At 41.8% G+C, this 26,467-nt stretch overlaps 1 protein-coding gene across 1 annotated transcript in view; it reads left to right on the top strand.

Moving 5' to 3' along the window:
• timm50 (translocase of inner mitochondrial membrane 50 homolog (S. cerevisiae)) overlaps nt 1-24,296 on the top strand; it is a 160,178-nt gene extending 135,882 nt beyond the window's left edge. The window contains exons 8-10 of the mRNA XM_072271144.1: nt 11,418-11,574; nt 20,901-21,007; nt 23,324-24,296. Of these exons, the coding sequence (XP_072127245.1) occupies nt 11,418-11,574; nt 20,901-21,007; nt 23,324-23,425 (366 nt within the window). The 3' untranslated portion in view covers nt 23,426-24,296. The remainder of the gene's footprint in view (nt 1-11,417; nt 11,575-20,900; nt 21,008-23,323) is intronic.
• The last annotated feature ends 2,171 nt before the right edge of the window (nt 24,297-26,467 follow it).

Below are 26,467 nucleotides of genomic sequence, written 5' to 3'. Positions count from 1 at the left end.
ATGAATGAATGAATGAATAAATATATATATAAATAAATAAAATTGGCCCTGAACCAAGGAGGCAGTTAGCTACAAGTCAACCATCTGCAGACGCGGAGTCACATCAGGGTCAGACCGGATAAAACCGTGAGATTTCCTTCTCTGAAGGACATTAATGAACTAATTACAGAGGCAGCGTTTTTATTAATTAATGTCTGATAAGATTATTTGAGTACCCCGTCTACCGTAGTGGGATTTGAACTCGTGACTCTGGATCACTGGTCTAGAGCTCTGGTTCCACTCTTGTAACCACACCTTTAACCACTTCTGTACTCTCTTTCCAATTTACAATGCAGTAATTCTCTTGCTTAGGGTACTTCTCTTTTTCCACTTGGTGGAAAATATTCCAATTATGAATATATTTTATATTTCTTTGTTTATCTTTAATTTATTGAGATTCAGCGCAGAATTGGCCCTTTGAGCCATGCCACTCAGCAACCCATGATTTAACCTTAGCCCAGTCACAGGACAATTTACAATGACCAGTTAAGCCAGCAGTGTTTGGACTGTGGGAGGAAACCAGAGCACCAGGCGGAAATACACGTGGTCATGGGAAGAACGTACAAGCTCCTTAAAGACAGTAGCGGGAATTGAATATATTTACATAATGTAATCTCTATATTTTATAACATTTGTATATTATAAAGTTTGCTTCAATTTTATAGTTAAATCTTTTTCTGGTCTTTGTAAGTTTAAAAAACTAAGAAGTCAATATGTTATAGATGAAATTGCAGTATTTGCTTTGACAAGAAAAATATTTATATTTGTGTCCAAGACCAATCACAGGTTTGTTGCTCCAGTTCTGTGTGCTAATCAGCATGATGAAACTTTTCATTGCTACTATCAAAAAAAAAAGATACAGGAGCCTGAAGCCACACACTCAATATTTCAGGAACAGTTTCTTCCCCTCCACCATCAGATTTCTGAATGGGGAATCAACCCATGTACGCTGCCTCACTATTTTTCCCCTCTCTTTTTTTGCACTACTTATTTAATTTTATTAGAAATATATACAGTGTGTGCGTGTGTGTGTGTGTATATATATATATATAGCTTAAGACTTTGGCACAGCACTGTATCTACTAAACTTCCCAATATTAACAAACTCACAGATATTGCTGTTTCAAAGGCAAATAAAGAGAGGATGGGAATGGATGTCTTTCCACAGTGTGCTTCAAATCATATCAAAATTAACCGCGCAGGAAATGATATTAAAAAAACAGCTTGCAGTACTCTGCAGAAGTCTGAGGCACCCTAGCTATATGCAGTGCCTATAAAAAGTATTCACCACCCCCACCCCTTGGAAGTTTTCATATTTTATTGTTTTCATCATCATCATCAGGTGCCGTGCCCAGTTTGAGCTTTGACTGCCATGGCCCACACACTCCTGTTTGGGGTCAAGTGGATCAATTCACTGGTATTCATTTCCAGTTCTCTGGCTGCTGTCTCCATTATCATTTGTCTTTGTCTTCCTCTTGCTTTCTTCCCTTCAATCTTTCCCATAATTACCGTGCATTCTAACTCCTCACTCCTAATCACATGTCCAATGAAGTTACGTTGCCTTTTCATGATCTCATACATTATTTCTCTTTTTGTGTTTGCTCTGTTCATGACATCCTCGTTAGATATTCGTTTCGTCCATGATATTCTTTGCACCCTCCTCAAAAACCACATCTCTGCTGCTTCAATTCATTTCCTCATGTTACTAGATATTGTCCGACATTCTGAGCCATATAACATAACTGGATAAACGTAACATTTCAGTACTCTGAGGCTGGTTGTCATGCCTAGTTTAGTATTGGTCAGTATACATTGAATCACAGTGGATTTAATTTGGCTTTTTTTGACACTGATAACAGTAAAAAAAAACTCTCATGTCCGAGTGAAAACAGATCTCTGCAAAGTAATCTAATTTAATTATAAATATAAAATACAAAATTATTGATTGCATAAGTATTCACTCCCTTCAAGTCAGAATTTAGTAGATGCACCTTTGGCAGCAGTTATAACCTTGAGTCTTTGTGGATATGTCTTTACCAGCTTTGCACATATAAACACCGCAACTTTTCCCCATCCTTCCTTACAAAACTGCTCAAGCTCTGCCAGGTTGCATGGGGAGCATAAGTAAACAGCCCTTTTCAAGTCTAGCCACAAATTCTCAATTGGATTGAGATCTGGACTCTGACTTGGGCACTCCAGAATATTAACTTGGTTGTTTTTAAGCCATTCCTGTGAAGCTCTGGCTTAATGCTTGGGGTCATTATCTTGCTGGAAAACAAATCTTCTCTCCCAAGTTGCAGTTCTCTTGTAGACTGCATCAGGTTTTCCTCCAGGATTTCCCTGTATTTTGCTGCATTCATTTTACCCTCTACCTTCACACACCTTCCAGGGCCTGCTACAGTGAAGCATCCCCACAGCACGATGCAGCCCCCACCATGTTTCACTGTAGGGATGGTGTGTTTTTGATGACATGTGGTGTTTGGCTTAAGCCAAACATAGCGTTTAGTCTAATGGCTAAAAAGCTCAATTTTGGTTTCATCAGACTATAGAACCTTCTTCCAGCTGACTTCAGAGTCTCCCACGTGCTCTCTAGCAAACTCTAGCTGAGATTTCATGTGAGTTTTTTTCACAAGTAGTTTTCTTTTTGCCACTCTCCCATAAAGCTGCAACTGGTGAAGCACCCAGGCAATAGTTGTATGCACAGACTCTCCCATCTCAGCCACTGAAGCTGGTAACTCCTCCAGAGTTTGCATAGGTCTCTTGGTGACCTCCCTCACTAGTCCCCTTCTTGCACCGTCACTCAGTATTTGAGGATGGCCTGCTCTCGGCAGATTTACAGCTGTGCCATAGTCTTTCCATTTCTTGATGACTGACTTAACTGTACTCCAAGGGATAGTTTGTGACTTGGAAAGTTTCTTGTATCAATTTTCTGACTTGTACTTTTCAATAATATTTTTGCAGAGTTCCTTGGAGTGTTTTTTTGCCCTGGTGTAGTTTTTGCCAGGATACTGACTCACCAGCAGTTGGACCTTCTGAGTACAGGTGTATTTTTGCTACAATCAATTGAAACACCGTGACTGCACACAAATGATCTCTATTTAACTAATTTTGTGACTTCTAAAACCAATTGGCTGCACTAGTGATGATTTGGTGTGTCATATTAAAAGGGGGGTGAATACTTATGCAAACAATTATTTTGTGTTTTATATTTGTAATTAATTTAGATTACTTTGTTTTCACTTTGACATGAAAGTTTTTTTCTGTTGATCAGTGTCCAAAAAAAAGCCAAATTAAATCCACTGTGATTCAACGTTGTAAAACAACAAAATATGAAAACTTCCAAGGGTGGTGAGTACTTTTTATGGGCACTGTATATGTGCTAAAGACTTTTGCACAGCACTGCACACATATATATTTCTTATTGTAATTTATAGTTTTTATTATTCTGTATTGCAATGTACTACTGCTGCAAAACAACAAATTTCATGACATATAAATGAAATTAAACCTGAATCTGATTCTAACTTTACTGCCCATTAAAGGCCTGAGCTACTGTATGTAAGTCTGAAGTGATATAGATGAGTTCCTCTATACCAGAAAGGCAGTCCAGTTGTTACCTAGACTCAAGACTGTCCCAGCTATGCGTATTATTCAGAAACCTCTGTTAAGAGATGTCCTTGTGGTCTCCGAATGAGGGAACAGTTCAAATTGGGTTTAATTCTCGACTATGATTGTATGTGAAGAATTTAGACTTCGGTGTTCATTAGGGAAGTACATACATTTGGTTGTAGCGTTGCGGTTAGCACAACGCTATTACAGGTTGGGGATCGGAGTTCAGCTGGGCGTCCTCTGTGAGGAGTTTACATCCTCCGTGTGGAATGTCTGAATTTTATCTTGGTGCTCTGGTTTCCTCCCACAATCCAAAGATGTACTGGGTAGGTTAATTAGTCATTTAGGCTAGGGTTAAATTGGAGTTGTTGGGGGTGGCTGGGCAGCGTGGCTCGAAGGACCATATGGGCTATTCTGTACTGTATCTCTAAGTAAAGGGTAGTAAGAGGTGTGGATCAAGTGTTTATGGCATCCAATAGTTATAGGGCAGGATTTATGATCCTTGGTGTATACGTAAACAAGTTAGTTGAAAGTAACTCTTCAAGTGCATGTACATATATTTATGTAGTACTCTTCACCCATTATCTACAGGCTACAGATAACGTGAACAAATATGTTGATATTTATGAATCACAGTACATAACAGCTATAGTCTGAAGCCCTTATTAGATCCAGTGCATGGCGACGATCCCTTCTTAAACATCCCATTGCCCATCTGCCGCCTGGCAAAATGCTACTCTGCTGCCTTCACTGTGCCGCATCTGGCCCTGGGCAATCTGTCAGCTTTTTATCTGGCCCTGCCAGAAGTCAACCTGTATCAGACGAGAAACCACGCTGCTGAAACTCAATCTAACAGAGTATGTACACTGACTGTACAATGTTTGTCAGGAAATGTCAGGCTTCCAGGGATGTGTGCACAGCAGTTTATTTTTTGATTGAGAGTCGGCAACAATGCTTTTTTTTTAAAGATTTGGAGATTAATTTTTCATATCCTACATAGTTGTAAACAACATTCAGGCCTGCATGTCACAATTTCAAAATGTTATCTTTCACGAACTACATTATAAAATATCTGAGCATATCTAGCTAGATTAAAAGATCTCTAGTGCAGTTTCAAATTATATATCATGATAGGATAATTTAATCAGATGTTTTATAATGTGCAATGTAAAATGACAGGCTCTTTTTATAAGCATCTAATCCCTATTTACCTATAACTTGTTCAGTAGTAAAACAGGACTTTGATTGGAGATAATATTTGCATATAGTTCTATGACTATACTTTAGATTAACACCCATGCAGCTTTGAAATTGTGCCTCACTCTGTATTGTTCTAAATGCAAAAGGAGCCGATGAGTACATCTTTAGCTGTCAGCTGTAAAGTACCCAGCATTTTGATATTGTGAAGCTCAGCCTCTTCTGTCAAGCCTACTTGGTGTTGTATCTTGACAATCAAGAACCTACTGCCATTTGGGAATCTGCATACTATTGCTTTTTATCACACTAGTTAGATCCATCAACTCCATCCATTCGTTTGTAATGTGCCATGTCATATGATGTGGGCGATCACGGTCTTTCCATGACTGCGATTCTTTTTCGCAAAAGTCATTTGCCATTGCCTTCTTCTGGGCTGTGTCTTTACAAGATGGCTGACTCCCAGCCAATATCAATACTCTTCAGAGATTGTCTGCCTGGCATCAGTGGTTGCATAACCAGGGCTTGTGACATACACCAGCGGCTCATATGACCATCCACCACCTGCTTCCATGGCTTCACGTGACCCTGATCAGGGAGGGCATGGTAAGCAGGTGCTACGCCTTGCTCAGGTGTGACCTGCAGGCTAGTGGGGGGAAGGACTGCCTTCCACCTCTTTTGTATAGATATATCTCCATCCTACCATCCATAAAACTGTGTATTAGTTCCTAATAGTTATTGACAGAGAAATTTATCCAGCATATGCTACTATTTCTTTTGATTGATTATAAATTAACAAAATTAGTGCAGACACTTAGTGTAGATGGACCGCCTTCATACAATGCTGTCAACAACTGTATCCTTCAAATCTTTTTGTTGCATTGTAACATTCAAGAGGATTGTAGATACCTTCAAATTTTTCGTCGTTTCTAATTTGTTGAGGTAGTGAAATTGTTTCATTTTTTACTCCCAGCTGTTTCTGTCATCTCCATGCCTGAATGCTTGAAACCGTAATGAGCAAAACACTTCTGAATTGTCTTACTGCGTTTTAAACGCAAACACACGCAACTGAAGCTATTTAGAAACTGTTCACTCTAAGCATGGTGTAGTGTTGTCAATGGCCACACAATTGCATGCAACTAAAGCAAATTAGAAATTGTTCAGCAACAGTCTCTCGCCCTAATTAAGTGTCCCAAAGAAATGAAAGGAATCCCGACTATTTTTTAAATTTGTCTTTGTTCTTTAAGAGTTGTCCCAAAAGTGACTGCTTTGTTTTAGCCGATGGCCCAATTAACTGAACTCCACTCTATTACCCAACGGGCTCAGATGATCAATGAAGCTGAATAATATACCATAATTTCTCAGAAAGGCTTATATGTATGCATACACTATTTAACACCACTGTGGTGTAGTGTTAGCACAATGCTATTAAAGCTCAGGCCATCGGAATTCGGTGTTTAACCCTGGCATCCTCTGTAAGGACTCTTTGCGTCCTTCCTGGGGAGCATGTGGGTTTCCTCTGGGTGCTCTGGTTTTCTCCCACAGTCCAAAGATGTAGCAGTTAGTTAATTTGTTATTGTCCGCTGATTAGTTTAGGCTTAAATCGAAGGTTGTTTAGGTTCCTGGACAGCGCAGCTCGAAGTGACAAAAGAGCGTATTCCGGGGTGGATTTCTAAATAAATTAGTAAATAAGTAAAGTATTATTGTAAGATTCATACATCGAAAAGAATCAATGAATTATAGAGAAAGGGGAAATGAAAACTTTACCGACAATGGAACAATTTTTAATTGATTTATTATTTACAACTACAATGGAGACCATTCAGCCCATTCTGTTTCTGCAAGTTCCCAGCGGAGCAACCTAACCATTCCCACCCTCATGTTCCTACAGCCCTGTCTTCCTTCTCTCCTTTGTATCAAAAGGGAGATTTTGCAGTCACCCACATGTTACGGATGTGGGAGGAAACGAGACTACCCAGTAGAAACAAATACAGTCACAATGAGAACACTTCGACTGTTCACAGACATCACTAAAGGCCAGGATTGAATTTGGGTCCCAGGAAGTGCGAGGCAATATCAGTAACTTCTGCACCACCATGCCATCCTATGAGTTGTCAACTTCAGTGCTGTCAAGGGCAACTTGGAGATAATATTCACCTCTAAGTGCCCTTGACGAAGTAGTGGTGACAACAGAGTAGTTTGCTTGGCCATTTCAGAGGACAATTGAGTGTGATCCATATTGCTGTAGGTTCAGAGTCACATACTGTGCTATGACACAATTCAGAATACTGCAGGAGCTTGACAAAGTTAGAAGCTACCAACAGACGCCCTAGCCTAGTTACTTATGTTCAAGTTCAGGTTTAAGTGTCATTCAGTCAAATACACCTATGCAGCTAAACGAAACAGTGTTCCTCTGGGGCCAAGGTGCAAAACACAGTACATACAGTCACACCCAGCACACAGCACCCATAGTTACAATAGCACATACAATCACAAAAATATTAGCACTGAGATTCATGGCCTGAAGATTAATGGTGTATAGGATGTTGTCCTGGAACCACATTTCTATAACAATGAAGACGCAGAAGTTCTCATCTTGCTCTGGGTTAGCCGCAGATGAAAGCAATCTAGCTTGTCTACAGGACTTTTAAAGACTCATCATGCTCCCTGTCTGTCTCCTGTGTCTACATCACTCAATGCAATGACTCGCCTGCCGTCATCTCTTCCAACTCTTTTGGCATACCATAAGATGCTACACAGTGAGTATTGGTAGGATACCTAGGACCATAAGACATAGACATAAAATTAGGCCATTCGGCTCATCGAGCCTGCTCTGTCATTTCGTCATGGCATGATTAACTCAGCCTTCCCTTGAAGATCACACACAAGTTCTTGCTGCTGGGATGGATCTCAGCAATCAAGAGTAAAACATTAGCCGCTTTTCTCTTTCTCTCTCTTTTTTTCTCTCGGACCCTGGACAGGTCAAATGTTGCTCACCACTGGTGTTTGTCACACTGATAAGTATGCATATTGCTTAATGTAACTCCAGAACACTTTCAAGGTGACACTGATTCACCATAGCACCCCATCAGCCCAGATGGAATTTGTATAACTCTTAAGGACAGTCATCCCTACACAAAGGTCATATAGGAGCTCTTTAATTGTTAATTTTCTGAGAGATTTAATGAGGATGTTAAGATAGATGAAGCAGAATATTATTTATTTTGAGTGCTTCCTCATTCCATCCTGTCTCTGCTTTTATCTGATCTGGCGATAATAAACTGATAGCTTTGTTTTCTTCCAGGTACCAACAGCCTTTTTTGAGTAAACATTATCATGTGTGACGGCTTCAAAATTGAAAGTAGATTTTGCAGTTTGGTCACTTGTACTAAATGTGCACATGCAAGGACAATTTTATTTCACTTTCTGTAGTTCAGTTCTGGTCACCTTTCGTGGTGCCAGAATTTGCAAATGCCAGCAGGTATATTTGGGGTATGGTCTGTGGATGGATTTCCATCTGTGGGTGTCAACAGCCTGAATTGTTCTTCTGGAGAAACAGCAAATGCTGGAAGTAATCAGCAAGTCAGTCAGCATTTGTGGAGCAAGAAGAAGTGAGGTTCTCTGATCTGAAATGCTAACGGTTTCCCCACCTGCCTTTTTGATTGTGTGCAGCTTTTTCTCTTTTTATTTCAGATGCAGAGCAACTGCAGTAGTGGGATTTTCATTGCCCTTCTTCTCTCTCCTCTTTTACTACTTATAACTGATAACTATCAGAAGTGGGAATCCCCATTGGCAGTGCAGCACTCTGGTTCCTTAAGACTGTCATATCTGGAGGAGGGGAGGAGGTAGTGGGAATAAGCTTCAAATGATCCTAATTAACTACTCCCAATGGCATGCATCTCAAATAGCCTTTGACAGCTGAGTCTAGCTCCTGGCCTTCACGTGTGATTTAGATAGTACGCCCTACGGAACCATTTCTACTGACAGGAGAAGTGGCAAAGGCGGGATATCAGTCATTTCCGGCAGGTGCGGTTCATCAGCTGTGGTTGACAGCTCACCTAGGAGAAGGAAAACTGATCTCAAACCTCTGCTCTACCCTGAGGAAAAATCCAGAGCTGGAGTCCCTAAGGCAGTCCTACTTTGAATTCAACACTGACTGGTAACTCAGTGGCACCGCTGACACCAAACTGTATCGGTCTCTGATGTTACTTTGGATTCATCTGCTGTGTGAAGAGGGGGAGCCTTCTGCCTGGGGAACAGCTTGCTTTCTATATCATACTGCACTGGTTTGCGTATTGACTTCAACAACCATGGTCGACTCTGACCAATGGAGGCCATTCAGTGCAGCACAGTGGTTGGTGCTATTGCCTCACTGCCACAGAAACAGTCTGATCATAGAGTCGTACAGTAATGCAGCACGATATTGGCCCTTCGGCCCAACATGTCCACACCAGCCACGGTGCCCACCCAGTTGGTCCCAATTTGCTGCATTCAGCCCGTATTCCTGAACAGCCTGTTGAACCTCATGGTCTCAAAGAAGGTTTTTGCAGGATTAACCATAAAACAGAGGAGCAGAATTAGACTTTTCGGCCCATCAAGTCTGCTGCACTATTTCATCATAGCTGGTTGCTCACAACTCCATTCTCCTGCCGTCTCCTCATAACCTTTGACACCCTTACTAATCAAGAACCTATCAACTTCCACGTTAAATATACACAATGACCTGGACTCCAGATAGGACAGATATAGTATTAGTAATCTTGGTTGGTGGGCTGAAGTCAGCTTCAATGTGTGTACATTCTAGTTTAGTCACACCTTGCAGTGACAGGAATTTAACAGTGATATGGAGTTTCTGTTGAGTATTAAGCAGAATAGATTTAGTCTTGCAAAGAATGGAGGCGCATCAAACTGACACACAACTTGATCTTGGACTGTGAGAAAGGCATGGCTGCTCCCAGGGAATCAGAGATGGTGACTGAGGATAAAGCTGGGACACGGTAGCATGCATATGGAAGCTGGTTGATGTCTCCAAGAGACATGATGAAATAGAAGGAAGCCAAAGACTGGACTATTTTAGAAATGAGATAATGACAGCCAAATCTTTGAGTACACAAATCAAGCAAATGTTTTAAAGTTACCTAAAATAAAGCAGGTGAGGGTGTCAGATCATAGTGGTATTTATTACATAGATTTTACCACAGCTGCACTGTAAGGCAGAAATTGTTTGCAAAGTTCATAAAAGGGAGAATGGAACAGGTAATTTGGCTAAAATGGTACATCGTTCAGTTAACCGTGCTTCCTTTTTAATTCAACACATGCCAGATATCTAACCCACGATAAATAAAGTTCAGATTTGCACATTTCTCATTTTTGCGGCTAAATGTCAACAAATAAGCTGGAGAATACACTTACATATTCATAATGTAACAACTATAATCCTGTTTCTTCTTGTGCCTTACAAATATTATTAAAGCACTTATGTTTTAATTATGCTGATGTTTTCTCCTCACTGAACTTAATGATACTCTGGTTTAATATCAGATATTTGTAAAATGGAGACGTTAACCTTTGACAGATTTCCCTGAGCAACGTCAAACTGTTCCTTAAATATTAAATGGAATGTATGTGGAGTCAGTGTAGATTTAATTGTAATTAATTAGAAGGTTATGCTGTTCTGAAGGGGTTGAGGCGTAACAGCTTTATTAGTATTTGTCTCTGGTTAAATAATGACATATACGTTTCTCGAGAGCAGAAGGGTTTACAATAATTAGATTAAACAATGTGGCAATTCTTTATCCACAGATGGTGACAGGAGTCTCTCCAATATTAATATTATTTTATTAATATGCAATTCATGCTGACTGTTCGGGATTTTCTTTTAAATTTTAATCAATTTTCTCTGGTCTCTCATGACTAATTTTTCACTCCTCCTGTGCCTACGATTTGCGAGCCTGGCAGCTAGAGACAGGGAATGCCCTCGGTTTCCTCCCCAGTGTGGCCCATCATTCTGCTGTGGACCCAGTGGACATTGGCTGATTATTTACAATCCAGCATTATTCTTACCATCCACGTATGACTGTGGCATACAGTCTGTGACGGGTTACTGGATAATAAGTATTTCAGGAGTATAAATCCTGATTCACATCCGATTTGCACATATAAATAAAAGAATTGGTGAAATCATTTAGCATAGCATCTGGAAAGAGTTTTCTTCATTGTACACCTGATGAAGTCAACTGGTGCTGTGGTTACATTAGAATATTTTACCTTCTGTACAGTAGATTCAAGATTATGTATTGTCATTTCCTGTATATAAGTATAAAAGAGAACAAAGTAAATTGTTACTCTGGATCTGATGCAGCACACAATAAATAACGATATATTCCCGGCATATCAATCTGGTTGGGAAGCCTGGTGATCAAGCCTAATCTTGTATTCATTTGTTGACACCAATACCGTCTAAACAGATCGAATCAAATATTGCTATGGTACTGCCTTGGAAAGTCATCAGAGTCACTTAAATTATCAGTGTAAAATAAAATTATGTTGAATATTCTCTCTTTCCATTCATATAGGATGTGTCTTGCCTGAACAGGGATCCTTCCAAAGTCATTATTGTCGATTGTAAAAAGGAAGCATTCCGTCTCCAGCCATTCAACGGCATTGCACTAAAGAAATGGGATGGAAATTCTGACGACCGAACCCTATATGAACTCGCAGCATTCCTGAAAAGTAAGTTCCCATCTGCCTGCTGTCTCATGATGTGTTTTGTTCTCTGCATCCTTGAGTGAGATTCCGTCAAAGGCTTTGTGACATTAATTCAAATTGTGTGGGTTTTCTTATTTTCTTCCTCTAAATTTAACCCCTCTTGAAACCCTGGCTGGCCTCCCTTTCTCTAGCCGAGTAAACATGAGCTTAACATCACCATAATAAGTAATGCAACTGGTGCCTTAACAGTTAATCATAGGAAAGCTGCAAGAGGCATATGTGCCCAAGACCTTTGGGTCAATTATGACAATCTGGTTATTTGTCCTTTGTGTTTTATTAATGTATTTTTTTCCTCCTCTTTTCACCGTTGATGTAGATTAACTCATTCACCATGCACTGCCATTGTGATGCCACTCACTATAGATCATGTCGCTGCTCGCAGCTGCACTGATGCCATCTGGCATCTCCCATGGACCAAGGTCCATGGGCGGAAACAATGCCGAATGGCTCCTTTCGTTATGAACAAGTTAAATATTTGTTGTGACTTTGAATGAACTGAGGTTAGAAGGTCACAGAGGCTAAAGAGAACTGTGACACAAGTTTGAAAGGAACCCTGGGCATGTTTAAAATTGCATTGTGAGAGTCTACATTATGGTGTTAAATATAATGTCAGGAAGCCTTAGCTGCAGACAATCTATGCCTTTATCAAACTATTTGGAAAAATTGCCAATGGATGAAACCCTGTGTTGTAAGTCACCTTAGTGGCTGTGCATTAAATGTGTCAGAACTAAATAGCTACTGTTTGCTGGTGATGGCCATGGGCAAATCTTGCCGCTACAGGAGGTACCCATTGCTGGTGGGACTGGGTCTTTTCTTGTCACTTATAGCCCCAGCCAGTCAAGTAAACACACTTTTGAGATTGCATTCACAACATACACTTCTTGTTTTGGAAAAGTAAGTGAAAGAAGTATAGTGGTAGAACAAGCTGTATTCTTTCCCGACAGGTGGTGAGGTGTTTGGCACACACAGAGACCTTCTGAATTGAGTGTGCTTGCTGTGTTGGCATTGGGAGAGAAGCTGACAGAACTATGGCACTATGGGTAGCGCTGGCTTCTCTCCTTCTCTGTCTAATTCATTTGTGCTATCACAAGAGACGGGATAAGCTTGGGTGGCTTTCTGTGGAGCGCAGAAGATGAGGGAAGATCTGATTAGAGGTTGTCAAGAGTGGAAATACAGTATATGTTTCCCAGGGTTGAAATGTCTAATACTAGAGGGCATGTATTGAAGGTGAGACGGGGTAGGTTCAAGGGGGATCTGAGGGGTAAGTTTTTTTACTCAGAGAGTGGTGGATGCCTGGAATGTGCTGCCTGGTATGGTGGTAGATGCAAATACATTAGAGTCTTTTAAGAGACATTTGGATAGGCACGTGGATGTAAGGAAGATGGAGGAATATGGACACGGAGTAGGTAGGAGAGATTAGTGTTAAGGTGTTTTTAATTTGCTTTTTAGCTGGTTTAGCACAACATCGTGGGCCAAATGGCCCATTCCTGTGCTGTACTCTTATATGTTCTATGCACTGGCCACCTAGATTGAATCCTAACTGTAGGTGCTATCCCTATGGAGCCTGCTAATTCTCCGTCACTGTATGGGTTTCCTTGGGAGCCATGTTTCCCTCCCACATAACAAAGATGTGAGGGTTATTAGGTTAAGGGCATTTGTAAATTGTTCCTGGTGTAGGTGAGTGCCAGGAGAATTGGGGTGTTGTAGGGTGGGGTGGAGGGTATGGAACTGAGAGAGAAGGAAAAATTAGATTAATCCAGATGAGTGTTTTGTGATCATTGCCGATGTGGTGGGACGAAGCCCCATTTCTTATGTTTAAATGTCTGTGTAATGTATACCAGAACCACAGTAGTTTGGTCAGTTTGGAATGTGAAAAGCTCCAGGCCACATATGGACTCACAATGACCAGGCTGAATTAAGTGAAAAGCCTACTTGATCTGATCACTTCCCTGTCTGTTGACTTGGGTAGCAGGATGGAGATACGTCTCCACCAAAGGAGGTGTAAGGTGCTCCTTCCCTCAGCTAGCCTGCAGGTCACCCTTGGGCAAGGTGTAGCACCTGCTTAGCCCCCGATCAGGGTCATGTGAAGCCGTGGGAGCAGGTGGTGGATGGTCGTATGAGCAGCCGGTGCAGATCACAAGTCCTGGTTATGCGGCCACTGACGCCAGGCAGACAGTCTCTGAAGAGTATTGATAATGGCTGAGGTCACCCATCTGGTAAAGACACTGCCCAGAAGAAGGCAATGTAGAAATCATTTCTGTAGAAAAATTAACCAAGAACAATCATGGTCAAGACCATAATCGTCCATGTCACACGATACGGTACATGATGATGATGATCTGTTGATGTTTGTTCCTTGAGTTAAAAGAGGAAGAATAATGTTTATGACCGAAAGCTACAGCAATATTTACTATTTACTATCGATTTCTAATTCAGGGAGCGGGAAGCGCAGAATCAAATATCGCTATGATGATTGTACGTTCTAGTATCAATTGTTTGGCGACAATAAAGTATAAAGTGTAATGAGGTGTTGTTTCCGATGGGTATGTCAGCAAAATCAATTGACACTCCTTTTTTTTGGTGAGGCACATCAGTATTCAGGGTTACAGAACTGCATAGGCAGAGGTTACCATCCTTTGTAGTTCTCCCAGCTCAAAAAGGTTGTTGCTCTCACCTCTTAAAAGCCAGAAACAGTGAGCTGCTTTGGGATACTTATCTGTGTGGCCTTAAAACTAAAATGTCTAATAGTGTCACAAGCAGGAGAAGATCTGCAGATGCTAGAAATCCAAATCAACACAAACAAAATGCTGGAGGAACTCAGCAGGTGAGGCAGCATCTATGGAAATGAATAGTCGAAGTTTTGGGCCGAGACCCTTTTTTAGGACTAACAGTGCAGTGGCTAGCACGACATTATTACAGCTTGGAAGCATTGGAGTTTGGAGTTCAGTTCTGTCATCACTTATAAGGAACCTGTCTGTGCATCCTCTCCGTGAAATGTGTGGGTTTTCTCTGGGTCTCCAGTTTCCTCCCACAGTTCTAAGACGTGCCAGTTAGTAGATTAATTGGCCATTGTAAATTGTCCTGTGATTAGGCTAGGGTTAAATCAGGGGTGGCTGGGTGGCACGGCTCGAAGGGCCATAAGGGCCTTTTCCGCGCTGTGCCTAAATAAATAAATAGGTAAATAAATATGCATGCATGCCATATATCGCAAGACCTGGAACGTTCTTATGACACATGGGTTCATCGAATTTGATTGTACAACTCTCGACTGAATCACTCTTCTAAAGTAATACACCCAGTGCAGATATAACTTTCCACTTGGTTTAATTAATTACTACGACAGTAATCTAACGTTTCACTTTGAATTTGATATGATGACAGACCACATCAGTGTGTTAACAATCCATGATCTTCATGCAACCGTCAGAGAGTGAACACACTTTTCGTTCTTTTTCTTGAGTCAAAATTTGCAACGTTAATTTCCAATCACAGTAAATTTGGAGAAAATTAATATTAAACTTATGTCCTAGCTCCCTGATGCCCTGAAGGCTTTGTATGCAAAAGTAAAACTTAAAATAAAGGTGAAGGGCACCACTGTAGCGTATTGGTTAGCACCATGCTATTACATCTCCCTCTGCTGCCCCACCTTCTTCCCTTTCTCCCATTATCCACTCTCATCTCCTATCAAATCCTTTCTTCTCTGCCCTTTACCTTTCCCACACACCTGGCTTCACTGTTTAAGAGAAATTTGGATAAATAAATGGATGGTCGGGGTATGGAAGGCCATGGTTCGGGTGCAGGTCGATGGGAGTAGGCAGTTTAAATGTTTAGGCAAGGACTAAGTGGGCTGAAGGGCCTGTTTCTGCACTGTATTTTTCTATTATTCTATGATCTATCACTTTACCACTTCCTAGCTAGTGCTTCTCCCACTGCCTCCCCCATATTTTAATTCTGGCATCTTTCCCCTTACTTTCCAGACCTGGTGAAGGGTCTCGACCCCGAAACATCAACTGTTTATTCATTTGTGTAGATGCTGCCTGATCTGCTGAGTTCCTCCAGCATTTTGTGTGCTTTGCTCAAGGTGTTAGAGTTCGGAGTTGATCCTGGCATCCTCTGTAGGGTGTCTCTGTACATTTTCCTAGTGGAATGCGTAGTGCTCCAGTTTCTTCCCAAAGTCCAAAGACGTACCGGTTGGTAGGTTAATTGGTCATTGTAAATTGTCCCGTGATGAGGTTATGGTTAAACTGGGTTGCTGGGTGGTGCGGTTCAAAGAGCCAGAAGGGCCTGTTCCTTGCTATATCTCTAAGTAAATGAATAGATTGACAGATATATAGTTAGATAGGTAGCAATTATGTGAAATTTTTCACATCCTGAGAATCTCCCAAATTGCTTCACAGCTAAAGAATTATTTTAATAATAGAAGGGTAACACCTGAAGAAAGATCTTGGCCTGAAACGTCGACTGTTTATTCCTCTCCATAGATGCTGCTGAGTTCCTCCAGTACTTTGTGGGTGTTGCTCTGGATTTCCAGCATCTGCAGAATCTCTTGTGTTTTTAATGATCCAATCCCTTCTGTGAGGTAGACAGACAATTAGTGTACGGCAGTAATGGGCAGCACAGTGGTACAACTGGTGGGGTTGCTGCCTCACAACTTCAGTGACCTCCAGTGATGTCTGTGTGGAGTTCACAGTTCTCTGTCACTGTGTGTTTGGCCTGGCTGTCCGGCTGTCCTCCCACATCTCAAAAGCACGGCCTGGAAGATGTGTGAATGGCCCGGTTCCTCACCAATGTTGACTGAAGCGTTGCTGGAGATTGGAAACATTGAGACAACAGGCAGTGTACACTTCTGCTGAAAGATGTCCCCCCTACCTCTCCCCCTCCTTTTCCCTCTACCCCACTCCTCACCCTCCCTCCCCTACCCCCACCCCCTCTCCCTCTATCCCTCCCTCTCTCCCCTCCCTCTCTCCCCTCCCCCTCTCCCCCTCCCCCTCTCCCCCTCTCTCCCCCTCTCCCCCTCCCCCTCTCTCCCCCTCTCCCCCTCTCCCCCTCTCCCCCTCTCCCCCTCTCCTCTTCTCCCCTTCTCCCCCTCCCCTTCTCCCCCTCTCCCCTTCTCCCCCTCTCCCCTTCTCCCCCTCTCCCCTTCTCCCCCTCTCCCCTTCTCCCCCTCTCCCCTTCTCCCCCTCTCCCCCCTCTCCCCCCTCTCCCCATATGACTCTCCAGCTATGACAAATTCGTGCAGATTACTGTCCCAAAAACAGTAATATGAGTAATGACATGTTGATCTCGTTCCGGTTGAGGGCTGAGCTAGATAATCAAGATATTTATTTTTTAAGTAGTGTCTTGGGTGAACAAGCAGGAAGACAATGCAGGATTCTCTGACCACTGCTTTGAAGCTGCAGAGGATGAGTTCAATTTGTAACTTTTTGACTTAGAGCTGAGGGCTATTAGTTAAACTAAAATACTGCACAAGATATTGGATCATGTAAGTCAGAAATTGGGACTCACCTTGCCTGTGTTTGCCATTCGAGGCAAAATGCACTTGTCTTGAATCCCATGAAGTGAGGCTGTGGGAAAATAATTCTGATTACTAAACAATATATTTGTTAGGGACAGCAGGGTTGGCCTCTAATCTCATACTGTCCATCCTCAAATTCTCTGCTGTAGTTTAATGTCTAGGCCCACTGATCATATGGATAGTCAGAGGCTTTTTTCCCAGGGCTGAAATGGCTAACATGAGAGGGCACAGTTTTAAGGTGCTTGGAAGTAGGTACAGAGGAGATGTCAAGGTAAGTTTTTTGCACAGAGAGTGGTGAGTGCGTGGAATGGGCTACCGGTGACGGTGGTGGAGGTGGACACAATAGGGTCTTCTACGAGACTCCTGGATAGGTACATGGAGCTTAGAAAAATAGAGGGCTATGGGTAACCCTAGGTAATTTCTAAAGTAAGTACATATTTGGCACAGCATTGTGGGCTAAAGGGCCTGTGTTGTGCTGTAGGTTTTCTGTGTTTCTATGATGAAGAAAGGTTACTTGCCTGAGGCTTTCCATTGACTGGGGTCGAGCTGTCTATTTAATACTCAAGCCTGGGCAGTATGATGTGAAGAGCAAACTTGCCCATGTAGCAAGCTTCCCCTCTCCACACAGCTGACGAACCCAAAGAAACAGCAGAGAGCTGAGCACCAGCAGCATTGCAGGAGTTGCCAGTCAATGTTGAACTCAACGTAGGACAGCCTTAGAGACCCCAGCTGTAGATTTTTCCTCGAGGTTTACTCCCAAATCCTCCTCCAAGAGTGAAGACAGCTTCAAGGCTGCAGAGGTTTGAAATCAGAGTTTTCCTTCTCCTGGATGAGCTGCTAACTACATCTGATGAGCCCCATCTGCTTGAAGTGACTAGTTTTGGGGCACCAGTAACCCACCTTTGCCCCTTCTCCTGTCAGTAGATGTGGTTCCACCGGGCTTAGTAGCTACGCCACATGCGAAGGCCAGGAGCTGAACTCGGTTGACAGAGGCTATTTGAGGTGCATGCTGTTGGGAGCATTTAATAGGTAGTGGGAGCTGATCCCCACCACCTACCCTGGTTATAACAGCCTTGAGGCACCTACTTGCCTAAAGCACAGTAAAACTTCACCCAGCAAAGGTCTGTGTTGGGGGAAATTTAGACAAGTGCTTGCGACATTTACTTTAATTTACAATGGATAGGTGATGCTTTTCTTTAAAGTTTCATGCAGGAAATTTTCATTATTGATGGTAGATGCACTGGTCTCAGTTGTATTTAGTGTAATTGCTTTCAATTGGATTAAATTGGTATCTGGTTTCCAATTTAAAGATACAGATTGTAAACAAAAAGCTTTAATTTATAATAGTCAATGGCTCAGACCCAGTATGAAAAATAGGACCAATTTATTTATTGAGACATAGCATGAAATAGGCCCTTCTGGCCCTTCAAGCAACGCTGCCCACCAATCTCCCGATTTAATCCTAGCCTAATCACAGGACAATTTACAATGACCAATTAACTTACCAACCGTACGTCTTTGGAAGTGTGTGAGGAAATAGGAACACCCGGAGGAAACTCACGCACTCACAGCGAGGACGTACAGACTCCTTACAGATGATGTCAGAATCGAACTCTGAACTCTGATGCCAAGCTGTAGTAGCAGCACTCTAGTCACTGCACTACCTTGGAGCACCTAAATTATGGCATAGTAAAATCTGTAACAATGGTACTCCTAAAAACAAATTCGTTTGCAATTCCAAATATTAACTTCCATGATAGAGTATATAAGAGGTACTTTGAAACCAAGTACATTGACAAATTATCACCTGGCACGACATTTATGTACACTTAAAATTCACTTAACTAGTTCACAGAAAGCGGGCTAAATCCAATTTAACTAATTACCTCCCAATCAATCTACTCTCTCTGTCCCCAACAGAGTGATGAAGCTATATATGACAGTGCTGTCCATCAACTTTCCTCTCCATTAACAGTCAATCTGGGATTCCCTGACGGACCGGATAGTGACCAAACAACTCAATTCCAGAGATGAAGTAGGAGTAACTGCTCCTCACAGCAAAACTGAGTAATTTAGCATTCAGAAGATATCTAAGATCCTTTTGGGGGGGGGGGGTAGTCGTGACAAAATAGACAGTAAGATGTTTCAACTTGCAGGAGAATCTCAAATGAAGGGACACATTTACAAGACTAGGAGTGGTTACATAAAACTAAGGTGAGTAGGAACTTCTCTGAGAGGATGGTGAATCTCTGGATATCTTTACCTGAGAGAAGTACAGAGACTGGATTATTGAGAGTATTTAAAGAGGAAGTAGATAAATTAATGAAAGATCAGAGAATTGAGGGTGATGGGAGCTGACACAGAAGAGGAGATAAGGGCAGATTAGTCATCATGATATGAAGAATGACGTACTGCTCCTATTTCTCATTATATATGTGCGTGGCATTAAGGAGTACTGAGAAACTGAAGTCAGTGGGCATTCAGGTGGCAATTTTCCACTGGCTGGAGTTGTAGCTCATTACACAAGTTACTTTCTCCATGAAAACAGTCTGACAAGAAATATAAATATCAGCCAAAATTATAAATTGTTGCAGCTGATTGGTTGGTTCTAATCTTGTTGGTTCTTAAAGGTTGTAGGAAAATTATTTCATACAAAAATAAGGCAGCTGCAGAAGTGACGTAAATCATATGTCTCACTGTGCACGGGGGTAGCATTTAGATAAACTCCAAATGACTGTTTTAATGGTTCTAAAAGGACTGGAATTGATGGGGTTGTAATTGACTTCCTCATCTTGTCTATGATTCTGTAATAAATGTGACAAGAAGTTGTGCAGCTTGATTGAGATCCTTCTCACAGACTGAAAACATTTCAGAACTTGATGAACATCTTTTAACAAAATCTCAAAGAAGTCCAATGAGGGAAACACAATTGATGTGATAAATATGAAGCTCTAGCAAGTATTTAATCACTTTTTCTAGCAGTGCCACCTCTATACCAGGGATTTCCAACTTTTTTAATGCTATGGAGCTGTACCATTAACTGAGGGGCCACAGTCCCCAGGTTGGGAACCCCTCCTCTGTGCAGAATATTGACTCTTGCTTTCTTTGAGTTTTGCTGTGTGAAAATGTGTGGGTTTGTTTACCTATACAACAGCAATGACTACAGCAATTCACTGATTATAAAGCACTACAGGATATATCTAAAACAAATATAGATGCTAATTAATTTGTTCTTTTATTTTCCTTCCTCTTGTACATTGCTAACAAGCTGTTCCACCAGAGACATCTGCTCCCTTACTTTGACTAATGCATGTTACTTTGATGCCCTTTGACATTTTCATTGGGAACAGGCCGTTTATAATTTCCCAGTTACAACCCACGTATTGGTTAAATCTAAACGCATCACCCTCTCCTGGCTTCACCTATCACCTTCTAGCTTGTATTCCTTCCCCTCCACCCACCACTTAATCTCGCTCCTTCCCTCTTCTTTTCTGGACCTGACAAAGGTTCTCAGCCCAAAACATTGACTGTTTATTTTCTAAATTGTTGCTGCCTCATCTGCTGAGTTCCTCCAGCATTTTGTGTGTGTTGCTTTAGTTAAATCTATACCAGTTAAACCACCACTGCCATTGTCTATGTGACCTGAAGTCTGGATCTAGTGTATTTTTCCAAAAATTTATTGAAGGACGTCAAGGATCTGTTTTAGAAAGGTGTTGTTGAAAAGTTCTAATAGTAAATGGATTTCAGTGTACTCATCGTTTATTTTGCATCGCAGCAATTGCAACAAGTGGAGTTGAAGATATTAGATCTGTACTGGAGAACTATGCTCTTGAAGATGATCCAATTGAAGCGTTTAAAAAAAGGCAGGAGCTATTAGCCCAGGTGAGAATTTGACTGTTAGTGTTAGTACCTCAAATTACCACATTCTTTTTGCAATAAAAATGAGCAAAGATTTTAATGTTTCTGATACCGTTTGTGCGTGGCAATCAGACAATTACCCTCTGTTATCAATGCTTGCGTAATTCCAAGTAGAACCACAGAGTGGTTATGGTACAGCTTGGCCCAAAAAAACGCAACTAGGTCAGAATTAGATTTATTATTACTGACGTACAGAGCTGTGCAAAAATCTTAGGCACATATATATAGCTAGGGTGCTGAAGACTTTTGCATAGTACAGTATTTTACAATGTGGAGCAGAGAGCGAGTTTGTAAATTAGATTAGATTATGAGAACACTCAGTCCTCCTTTATTGTCACTTAGAAATGCATACATGCATTAAGAAGTGATACAATGTTTCTCTGGAGTGATATCACAGAAAACAAGACAGACCAAAGACTAACACTGACAGAACCACATAATTATAACATATAGTTACAGCAGTGCAAAGCAATACCATAATTTGATAATGAACAGACCATAGGCACAGTAAAAAAAAGTCTCAAAGTCCCGAGTCGATCGACTCCCGAGTCCCCAATAGCAGGCGGCAAAAGGGAGAAACTCCCTGCCGTAAACCTCCAGGCACCGTCAACTTGCCGATACCTTGGAAGCAGCCGACCCCAGCTGACCCTGAGTCCATCTGTCCGAAAACTCTGAGTTTCCGAGCAGCCTCTCCGATACAGCCTCCCAAACACCATCCTCTGCTGAGCGCCTTTGACCTTTCCCCGGCCGCTGAAACACGCAAAGCCAAGGATTTCGAGGCCTTCAGCTCCGGAGATTCCGGTTACCACATAGCAGCAGTGGTAGCAAAGCAGACATTTCAGAAGTTTTCCAGGTGTTCCGCTGTGCTCTCATGGCCGTCTCCATCAAATCAGGATTGTGCATGGTCCCCTAGTTGACAAATAACAGATATTCATCACCGAAGTGGCCGCGTGCGCTGCTGTCGCGCCGCCATGTTCTCCCCCCTCCTGGGAGGGTTACCTGGTGGGAGCAAAGGATGTTGGGAATAGCAAGGGTGGAGTGCCCCGGTAGGGGTGTACAGCAGGTGGCAGAGAAACAGTGCCAGGGACAGGGGTGTCGTGCGAGTGCAGACACCCAGCCCTGAGACACCAGGCAAGATCATTTGATTCCAAACAATTGGTTTATTGATAATTAATCTCTCTGGTTCTTACTGCTCCTTCCCCTTCTCCCTTCCCCTTTTCCCAACCATGACTCCCCTCACCCTGCCCCATTCCCACTCTCTGTCCATAATAGAGACCCATATCAGAATCAGGTTTATCATCACACACATATGCCATGAAATTTGTGGTTTTTTTTGACAACAGTACAGTGCAATGCATAAAATTACCACAGTGCTGTGCAAAAGTTCGTTCCCTCACATCTCTCTCTCTCTCTCTCTCTCTCTCTCTCTCTCTCTCTGCCTCCACACACACACACACACACACACACACCATGCTGTATAACTCTGTGACTCTGTTGGCCTTGGAAAGGTGTTTCATTCAGTGCATAGACCAAGTCCAAGCAGGAAATGTGTGTTTTGTTTTGGGGGAATTAGCAACTATATTTTGCTCCATACATTCCAACCCCTCCATCTCTCCATTGGAGGGTGAAATAAATCTTGAACCTGTGACATTTTCCCATGAGGGTACACATTAGTCTGTGACATTTTAGTATTCATTTAGTGCCAAGTAATTTTACACAAAACACTCAGAAATAGTTGCATATTTAGATGTCTGAAATATTCTGTCCCTTTTAGACAGTGAATTAGCGGTTTTGTTAATTGTCATGAAGTGTAAAATATCTTTCCTCGCATCATTTTGTAACCAATTGCTTCAGAAATATATTTGTATGAAACCATTTTCTAAAACAATGTATTTGTTTACAAACTTTTTGTGCAATTGATTATCGGTTTTTTTGTTAGTTAATTTCACTTTAATGCAGCTCTTCAGATTGAGAACTAACTGCACCTGCTGTACTGAGAGAATGGTACATTGTTGGTGATACTGTCTTTGCTCATGCAATGTTAAACTGAGACGATGCAGGCAGAATTTTTCAAAAGAGTTGAGTAATACGCTTCTCTGTCCAAAACTCAATTAACCACTCTTTTAGGAAATGGAGGTTATTTGATTCTGACACTTATTATATTCAGTTTGGTCTGACCCATTTTGTATGCTAAATAGTGATTACAGTGGAAGAGTTAGTCATGCCAGTAAGAATCTATTGACAGCACTAACTATTCACCTTCTGTTTCTCTAAACCCAGGAAGAAAAACAGCGAATAACTGATCTATCACAGCAGAAGTCATCTACTCTGTCCCTTGGATCCTTGACAAGCAAACTATGGCAGCGGTCCAAACCACAGTAACATAAGCCTTAATTTCCAGGCCCACTCTCTTGCTGTATGAAGGAGTTACGTAGAGAAGCGTGGCACATCGCCTCAAGCTGGAGTGAGCAATAGCGTTTTCTTCCTGGGTTGTACATATAATGGAAGCTAACACCAGATGAGGTCCAGTTAATTTCATACTATCCAGTGCCGGTAGTTGGCAGGATTAGTTATGAAAATGGTGCAGAGATGGAAAACTGGTAATTATTGCCCTTTACATGCCTTGATATTGGCTACCATGTTGGATGTATCAACATCATTTGAATGCAATGGAGAAGTCAGATTTAATCTTCTATTATTACTTTATTTTGCATTGTAGTTAAGTGAAGGAATAGTATTTTTTATCCAAGTTTCAGGTTTTTTTTTACAAGTCAGCAGATAAATTGTGGTAAAAGAACTCTGGGATTGGGAAGAGGTAATTGAGGTGTCCTATGATTGTTACTGCAGTCCACCAAGTATTAAATCTGCACATTGGTTAATAGACTGCCTACAAAATGGTATCCACCAAGATTTAGTTTTCTTTTTGCTTTTTTTTTGTACTAACAATACAGGTCTGTGTCTCGAGCATTCTGTAAATGATGTGCATATGAAACCAAGTGTGTTCAATGAAATGTTTAATAAAATCACAAAAGCAAAAATGGGGAATTTAAATTCCACATAAATGTGATTATAGTTAAAAACTGCCCTGTACTCATGGTAGCAGCGTGACTTTGGACCTGATCTTGTTGCGTTGAATCATTTTATGGCCAAGACTGCCTATGTTTCTGCATAATGAACAACGCTTATATAGCGTGTGCTTCACGGAGTAAGTGAAATTTGTTTGAGGAATTTTCTGTAATAAATAACCAATGTCATTGTTATTAGTAAATAACAACTTTTAAAGGACATTCGGATGGATTAGAAATGTGTAGACCATAAGATATAGGAGCAAAGTTAGACCATTCAGCCTGCGTCGATTCTGCTCGGCAATTTCATCATACTGATCCATTTTCCCTCTCAGCCTCAATCTCCTGCCTCCTCCCTATATCACTTCATGCCCTGACTAATCAAGAACCTACCAACCACTGCCTTAAATCAGGGGTCCCCAACCTTTCTCGCACTGCGGACTGGTTTCATATTGACAATATTCTTGCTGACCTGTGGGGGGGGGGGGGGGGCGCGGTTGGTAGGGTTGCCAATGAGTAGCAGTCAAATACGTTGAGTTTACCCCGAGTAACACTACAATGATCATGAAGCCTTGCGTGGGCACCAGTGCACATGCGTGACGTGCCAGATTTTTTCCACAAACCGTTTTTGGCAATTCTGTTGGGGGGGGTGTTAATCACGACTGGAATATTGGTGATAAGTGGCTAATACACTCAATTTTGTTTCTAAAAGGGTTTATCTAATGAATTTAATATTAAACGCACAGTGCATATTTTCCTCGCATGAATATAGCGATAAGTCAATTATCAGGGGAGCTTGAAGTAGGTGTTGAACGAACTTCCAGTAGAAGTGGTAGAGGCAGGTTCGATATTATCATTTACAGAAAAATTGGGTAGGTATATGGACAGGAAAGGAATGGAGTGTTCTGGGCTGAGTGCAGGTCGGTGGGACTAGGTGAGAGTAGCATTCGGCACGGACTAGAAGGGCAGAGATGGCCTGTTTCCGTGCTGTAATTGTTATATGGTTATATAAGTCACTTATAAGTCAATCGCATCATAACATTTTAAGTAACGTTTGGATATTAAACACGCAGCACATATTTTCCCCGTATGAACGTATAAAATCATTGCAACACACCAATATCGCTGCATCAGTGGGAGCCCTGGGCTTGTTTCCCTGAAAGGAGACGGTCCTATCGAGGGGTGATGAGAGACAGCGATACACGAAAGGGGTTCCTTATGTCCAGTCTATTCCGCAATTTAGTTTTCGTTGCATTCATTGCAGAGATATGTTGGAAATGGAAGCAACGTTTTCAGTGCTTTTGTGGCTATCTCAGGGTATTTAACCCTGACTTTGATCCAGAATGCCGGCAGAGATGTTATGTCAAACATACTTTTCAGCCTGCTGTCATTTGCAAGCTCAAGGAGTTGATCTCCTTCCCGCACTGACATGGATGACGCGCAGCTAATGACCTCGCATGCGTAATGGCTCAACAGTGGGCGTGACAGGGAATAAGGAAAGGTGCAGCTGACTGATATCGCCAAATCATATCATTTCCTCGTGGCCCGGTAGCGCATGCTTTGCGGCCTTGTGGTTGGGGACCGCTGCCTTAAATGACTTGGCCTCCACAGATTCACCACTCTTTGGCTAAAAAAACTCCTCCGCATCTCCGTTCTAAAAAGATGCCCCTCTTTTCTGAGGCCATACCCTCTGGTCTTAGACTCCCCCACCATAAAAATATCCTCTCACATCCACACTATCGAAGCCTTTTAACATTCAATACAATGAGTTTCCCCACCCTCATTCTTCTGATCTCCAGTGAGTATAGACTGGAGCCATCAAACACTCCTCATATGACAAGGCTTTCAATCCCAGAATCATTTTTGTAAACCTCCTTTGAACCCTCTCCAATGACAGCGCATCCTTTCTCAGATAAGGAGCCCAAAACTGCTCATAATACTTCGTGAGGCATTACGAGTGCCTTATAAAGCCTCAACGTTACATCCTCTTGAAATGAATGCTATCATTGCATTCATCTACCTCACCACCAGCTCAAATCTGCAAACTAACTTCTAGGAAATCCTGCACAAGGACTCACAAGTCCCTTTGCCCCTAGGATTTTTAAATTTATGGGCAAATGGGACTAGCTTGTATATGGCATTTGGGTTGGCAGGAGCCAGTTGTGCCAAAGGGCTTGTGTTGTATAAGTGGAACTTCCTTCTTTACCCCTATTCAGTTTATCCCTACTATGTGAATATCTCATACTTGTGTTTGTCAGTGAGGACAGCAAGATAGGCCACTTTAAGATTCTGATGGGGTTATTGATACAATCTGAAGCAGCCGCTTCGGCCCACTGAGTGTATGCTAACCACTGACCAC

The sequence above is a fragment of the Mobula birostris genome, chromosome 10 (genome assembly GCF_030028105.1).
Source record: "Mobula birostris isolate sMobBir1 chromosome 10, sMobBir1.hap1, whole genome shotgun sequence".
Classification (NCBI taxonomy): domain Eukaryota; kingdom Metazoa; phylum Chordata; class Chondrichthyes; order Myliobatiformes; family Myliobatidae; genus Mobula; species Mobula birostris.
Note: the sequence above shows the minus strand (reverse complement) of the source record. Positions and strands in the feature narration are given on the sequence as shown.